At 57.7% G+C, this 6,216-nt stretch overlaps 1 protein-coding gene across 1 annotated transcript; it reads left to right on the top strand.

The window, feature by feature from the left end:
- The first annotated feature begins 715 nt into the window (after window positions 1-715).
- On the top strand, window positions 716-6,124 carry LOC149307532 (isocitrate dehydrogenase [NADP], mitochondrial). The gene is made up of 11 exons (XM_089539407.1): window positions 716-858; window positions 1,289-1,380; window positions 1,896-2,061; window positions 2,281-2,441; window positions 3,071-3,214; window positions 3,427-3,563; window positions 3,980-4,131; window positions 4,813-4,925; window positions 5,057-5,154; window positions 5,373-5,465; window positions 5,687-6,124. Exons 1-11 carry the CDS (start codon window positions 759-761, stop codon window positions 5,772-5,774), a joined length of 1,344 nt encoding a protein of 447 aa, XP_089395533.1. The 5' UTR covers window positions 716-758; the 3' UTR covers window positions 5,775-6,124.
- Window positions 6,125-6,216: the final 92 nt, after the last annotated feature.

Raw genomic sequence — 6,216 nt, 5'->3', positions numbered from 1 at the left:
TGTGCTGTATTGCCATGGACTTTCTATGTATTCTGCTAGTAGAGAGGCCCTTGCCCTCCGCCACTGGCTTCTCCTTCTGCCTCCGGTCTTTCGAGATTGTAAGCCTCAGGGAAGGGGAGCCTCCCGTTACAAAGGCTCTATGGACAGCGCTTTAGAAAGAAAGCTTAATCATGATGATGATGATGATGATGATGCTGATGATGATGGCCCTGGGCCCAGGTTTGGCCCTCTGTCCTTGGTGCCGCCTTCTGGCATCCTGGGCTTTGTGGTTTCCTTGTCCCGGTCAAGAGCGGCAGCCCTGGAGCTCCCGAGCGGGGCTGGACTGGGCCTCTGGGCCTCTGGCGCTTTCGGCTGATTGGGACTTGTCTTGCTTTGCTGCTCCTCTGAAGGAAGGCCCTCTGGGCCCCTGGAGCCTTCCTTCCAAAGGAGATCAGAGAGTGACCGGCCGGGAGGGCCTGCCCCAGGAGCCCTTCTCCCTGGGGGGCCCTGGGGCCTGCCTCCTTCTGGGGCTCCCAGCTGGGAGCAGGAGCAGGAGCAGGAGGCCGCGCCCAGGGGCTGCCTCGCCCCAGGCGCCCAGAGCCAAGAAGCCAAGGCAGGAGCCGAGGAGGAGGAGGAGGAAGGGGCTCCCGCCCAGGCCGACCAGGGGCGGACCCTGCGCCTGACGACGACACCCTCCGGCGCCGCCTTTCCCTCCCTCGGCTGCCGCCGCCGCCGCTGCTGCTGCTGCTTTCCCGGCTGCTCCTCGTCGGTCGTCGGCCATGGCCCTCCGCTACCTCGGCTCCCCCGGGGCCCTGGGCCGCCTCCCCGCCGCCTTCGCCGCCGCCGCCTCCTCGGGGCTCTCTCCTCCGCGGAGACACTGTGAGCAGCCGGCCTTCCTTCCTCCCTTCCTTCCTTCCTTCTCCCCGGGAGAAGCAGCCCCCGGGAACCAGGCCGCTCTCTTTAGCCTGCCTGGCTCTCTCTCCTCGGGGACCCTTCCCCGCAGAAGGGCAGCCGGAGGGGCCTGGGAGGGGGCCTGGAGGAGGCCCCGGAGAGCCCAGCCCTCTCTGGCAGCCGGAGGGCGAGGAGGGCCGGCCTGCCGCTGGCGTCCTCTGGCTGGGGGTGACCTTGTCCCTTGGCCGAGCTTTGGCTCCTGGCCAGCCGCGGCCAAAGGGAAGGAGGGACTAGGCCCCAGCCCAGGCCGGAGGCAGGCAGAGCAAGGCCCCTGGCGCCCAGGGCAGCCTGGCACCGGCCCTCAGCCCCACGGGGTCCAGCCAGGAGGCCTTCCTTCACCCTCGGCCCTTCTCCCCAGATGCCGACCGCAGGATCAAGGTGGCCAACCCGGTGGTGGAGATGGATGGCGACGAGATGACCCGCATCATCTGGGCCTTCATCAAGGAGAAGGTACCTTGGCCCAAGGCTCAGGGGCTGCCAGGAAGAGGGCAAGGCAGGGCCAGGAGCAAAGGGCTGGCATGGCCCTGGCCTAGGACTACTCTGTGGCACTTTGGGAAGGCAGGCAGCCTGAGGCTCCTATCAAGAAAGGCTTTGGGTCTTGAGGTTGGCCTGGGTGGCAGTGCCCAAGGAAGGCCCAGCAGGGAGACATCGCGCGTGCGCAGAGATGGACCTTCCCTATGGGGAACCACCATGGCCAGGAGGAGTACCCCAAATGTAACCCCTGAGAGACCCAGAGAGAGAGGGACCAGGCAGAGGACAAGAGAGAGGAATTTCTTTTGACAACACAAACCAATATGCCTCTCTTTCACCCATTTAGAGCGAAATGGGGAAGAGGTAGCTGGGAGTGTGGCTCCGTGGGGGGCATTGGCACAGGGTTGCCAGGCGGAGGGGGCGCACGCGTCTCTTCTCCTCGCTGGCATTCCCACACGTTTCCTCTCCTGTGGACCCCTCTCCTCTGCCTGCAGCTCATTCTGCCCAACGCAGATGTCCAGCTGAAGTACTTTGACTTGGGGCTGCCCCACCGGGACCAGACAGATGACCAGGTCACCATTGACTCAGCCCTGGCCACCCAGAAGTACAGTGTGGCCGTCAAGTGTGCCACCATCACCCCGGATGAGGCCAGAGTGGAAGGTAGGCAGGGAGGGCTTCAGGGCTCGGGGGGATCTTTCTGGGCCCCAAAGGTCACAGTCCTTCCCAAGGCAAGATGCTCAATGGCCAGAGGGACGGACAGGCAGATTCCCTGTTTCTGGAAGGAAGGCCCCTGCTTTCATTCCTGGGAGCTCACCAGAGGGGCTGCATCCGGAGCAACAGAAGGGCTTCCTTCTTATCTATGATGTTCCTCTCCCCTAGAATTCAAGCTGAAGAAGATGTGGAAGAGCCCCAATGGCACCATCAGGAACATCCTGGGCGGGACAGTCTTCCGAGAGCCAATCCTCTGCAAGAACATTCCTCGCTTGGTCCCTGGGTGGACAAAACCCATCACCATTGGCAGGCATGCCCACGGAGATCAGGTGAGTCCAAAGCAAGGCCAAGGTGGGTCTCCTGGCAGCATTGCAGGGAGCAGAGGAGCAGGCACACAGTTGCAAGCCACTCAGAATTGGTGGGTCAGCAGAGGATGGCCACTTTGGCCGCAAGATGCCCATGGGATTGGACCTTAAGTGAGGGGTCTGCTCCTCTCCACATCTCCCAGAACATTGGTGTGTTTGCTTCTTTCATACTAACTCTGGGGAGCTTTGCACACTTTGCTCAGAACACAACAGCCCAAGGTTTGTAGGACCTGCCAGTTGCAAGCAAGACCGTGAGCAACATGTGAAGTGAGGAACTGTGCAAGAAGGGCCAAAAAGTGGCTCCTTCAGAACAATGAAGGAGCTTTGAGCAACCTCTGAGCTGGTGACAAATCTCAAGGGCCAGATACCAAGTTTTGGGAAGCTGGATCCAAATGGAGGATGGAGCCAGTGAACCAAGTTATAGATGCTAGCTGTGAGGAAATGACAAAGTGGGGTGGCTGGCTGGCTGGCTGGCAGCCAGGGAGGCAGTGGGAAGGAATGCCAGGAACACAAGCGTGGGGCAAATTAGGGGTAGGTGCTTGGGGCACTGAGGTGCTGGCAGGGTCTGAGAACCTTTGGGATTTGCTTTTCAGTACAAAGCTACCGATTTCGTTGTGGACAAGTCTGGGACGTTCAAGATGGTTTTCACTCCCAAGGATGGCAGCGGAGTCAAGGAGTGGGAAGTCTACAACTTTCCCAGCGGAGGGGTCGGCATGGGCATGTACAACACAGACGAGGTGAGGGCTCGGCCTTTGGCGGTGCTAGGGGTCCTGCCCTGAAGGGGGTCTTTGCTGCTGTCCTGCTTAGATGAATGCTGTGTCCTCAGCGCTGGGTGGGGAGGGGGTGTTTGAGGACCTCTGGCCACCATGCTCACTACTCAGGGCCCTCTCCTCTTTCCCTCTCCTTTCCACTGAGTGCCCAAACCCCCATGTCTTCCTGCCTCTTGCAGTCCATCTCAGGCTTTGCCCATAGCTGCTTCCAGTATGCCATCCAGAAGAAGTGGCCCCTCTACCTGAGCACTAAAAACACCATCCTCAAGGCCTACGATGGGCGCTTCAAGGATATCTTTCAGGAGATCTTTGAAAAGTGAGCCACGGGGTGGGATGGTGGGAGGAGGGTGGTTAGCTGAGATTTAACCACATAATCCATCGCTCTGCCTCTCTCCCCCTTCAAACAGTTTTTCAGTCTCTCCATCGGGTGGGAGTTCTTTGAGATGGTTGCCATTGCCAGGCATGGATTCTGGGCCTCCTGCCCTTGGCCTGCCTCTCATAGAATAACAAACTCACAATCATAGAGTTGGGTGGCCCTTGGCATCTACACTACAGCATCACTTTGGCTCATGTCCAACTTATGAACAACTGTAATCCCAAGGCCCTTTTCACTGGTACTGATGCTGAGCCAAGTATCTCCCCTCCTATAATTGCGCGTTTTGTTTTCGTGGTCTAAACAAGGAATTTTACATTTGTCTGTCGGTCATCCCCTGCTATGCCCTCTCCTGCCAGGCATTACAAGACTGATTTTGACAAACTCAAGATTTGGTACGAGCATCGCCTCATTGATGACATGGTGGCACAGGTGTTGAAATCGGCAGGAGGCTTTGTCTGGGCCTGCAAGAACTACGATGGAGATGTCCAGTCCGACATCCTGGCCCAAGGTACCATGTTGTTGTTGTTGGGGCTTTAGGAGGAACCCAGCCCACCTTGGCCTGTAGCAGGAGCTATGTGCGACCTCAGGGCCCATAAGAGGCCAGGGCCTCTCAAACAAGAAGCCCACTCAGGCTCCCACTGGCCCAGTGGGCTCAGAAGCATGTCCTCCGCTGACCTGTACCAGCCGACATCTTAGGGTCTTTCCAAGACTCCTTGGTACTTTAACACATGTGCTCAGGCTTTCCAGTTTCCACTGGAAACCTTTTAAGAAACTAACAGCAGTGATGTTCAGATAAAGGGACTGCAGGAAGCAAAGCCAGAAACCTCTCTGTGCCCCCGACTGCCCTTCTAGCCTCTCCTGGGCAGTATCCCCTTTGCTGTGCCACAACAGGGACAAACTCCTCATCCTGGGCAGCTATGGCAGTTCTGCTAAATGGGTTGCAGATGGGCGGTGAGAGGAGATCCATTTTGCTGTCCTCCTGGGGAAGATATAGACTAGAGACTTTGAGGGGGATTAAACAAGGGAGCCATTACTAGTATGGGATGGGGTCAACCAGCCATGTATGCTTGTCTGTCCGTCCATCCAAGGGAGGCTCCCCTCTCTTTTTGGGTGTGCTTGGCCAACTATGTGTTCCACAGGCAGGATGGACTGGCAGGGGCTTTCTAGAGCGGATTTGTTTTGCTTCCAGGGTTTGGTTCATTGGGCCTCATGACTTCCGTCCTTGTCTGCCCGGATGGGAAGACCATTGAAGCCGAGGCTGCCCACGGCACTGTCACTCGCCACTACCGGGAGCACCAGAAGGTGGGCGAGCTTGGGCTGTGGGTGCATACACTCCCTCCCTCCTTCTGCTGATTGCACCAAGAGCTGCTGCTTCTGACAGGAGGCCTAGCTGGCTTGCTCATTGGCCTTCTCTGTCCTTGCCTTCCCTGCAGGGCCGGCCGACCAGCACCAACCCCATTGCCAGCATCTTTGCCTGGACACGAGGCCTGGAGCACCGAGGCAAACTGGACAGCAACCAAGAACTCATCAAGTAAGGAAGGGGTCTGGTAGAGCAGGAATCCATCCAGCATTGCTGCCGAGGGGCAAGGATTTGGGGGGCAGTGAGGGCATCTGGGGCTTTCTGTACCGGGTGAGGGTGTGCAATTCCTCAGGATGCCAAGGACAGGGCTGAGGTAGCTAGTGGCACTACAAAGAAGTATGGGGTGGCTAGATCCCAGGCCTTCTATCTCCACTCCTCTCCCATTCCAGGTTTGCTCAAACCCTGGAGAAGGTCTGTGTGGAGACAGTAGAAAGTGGGACGATGACAAAGGACCTGGCCGGCTGCATCCACGGACTGAGCAAGTAAGCCTCCCTCTGGGGACACCTCCTCTGGCCATGGTGGGATGGGGTGGAGGAAACAGCCCCTTTTTCTGCAGCGGCCAGGAGAGGTGCCTGCGCTGGGGTTTAGAGCATTGCCCCGCAGTTGCCACCAATCACAGGGGACTTGAATGCAGTCCCCCTCCACACTTCACTGGCCCAACATCCTTCACAAGATGATTTCTCCTTGTTTTGTTTGTTTCCAGTGTGAAACTGAATGAGCACTTTGTGAACACAACTGACTTCCTGGATGCCATCAAGAACAATCTGGACAAAGCACTGGGCAAGCAGTAAGGGTGGGGAGGCCTCAGGTGGGCAGATGGGCTAGCCTGGGGAGGCACCGCACAAAGGCAGCTTACCTCATTCAGACAGAACAAGTGCTGGCTGGTCACACCTTGAGCCAGGAAAATGACTTTTTGCAAGCTGTTTTTCTAATGGTTGTCTTTTTTTAAAACCCTTTTCGCTGGCACATGGCGGCCCAAGACACAGTACACCTGCTGCTGCTAAGGCTGGGTGGGGAGAAGCCCAGGACTAGGTGGCAGCGGTGCCATGCTGGGCAGCAGAAGTGGTTTTGTGCTGTAATTTGTGTACTGTGGTTTGAGCCTTATGGTGCCAAATATGACAATTAAAATGTAGCTTCCACACCCTGCCTGCTCTGTGACTGGTGTGGCAGCAGCTGGTTCTAAGCGGAGCAGCTCTAATTCCCAGAGAAAAAGAGCCCAGCTGGCATCAGGAT

Source organism: Sceloporus occidentalis, unplaced genomic scaffold (assembly GCF_023333645.1).
Source record: "Sceloporus occidentalis isolate IW3139 unplaced genomic scaffold, rSceOcc1.0.p SCAF_9, whole genome shotgun sequence".
Classification (NCBI taxonomy): Eukaryota; Metazoa; Chordata; class Lepidosauria; order Squamata; family Phrynosomatidae; genus Sceloporus; species Sceloporus occidentalis.
The sequence above is the reverse complement of the archived record's forward strand: the minus strand, read 5'-3'. Positions and strand labels throughout refer to the sequence as shown.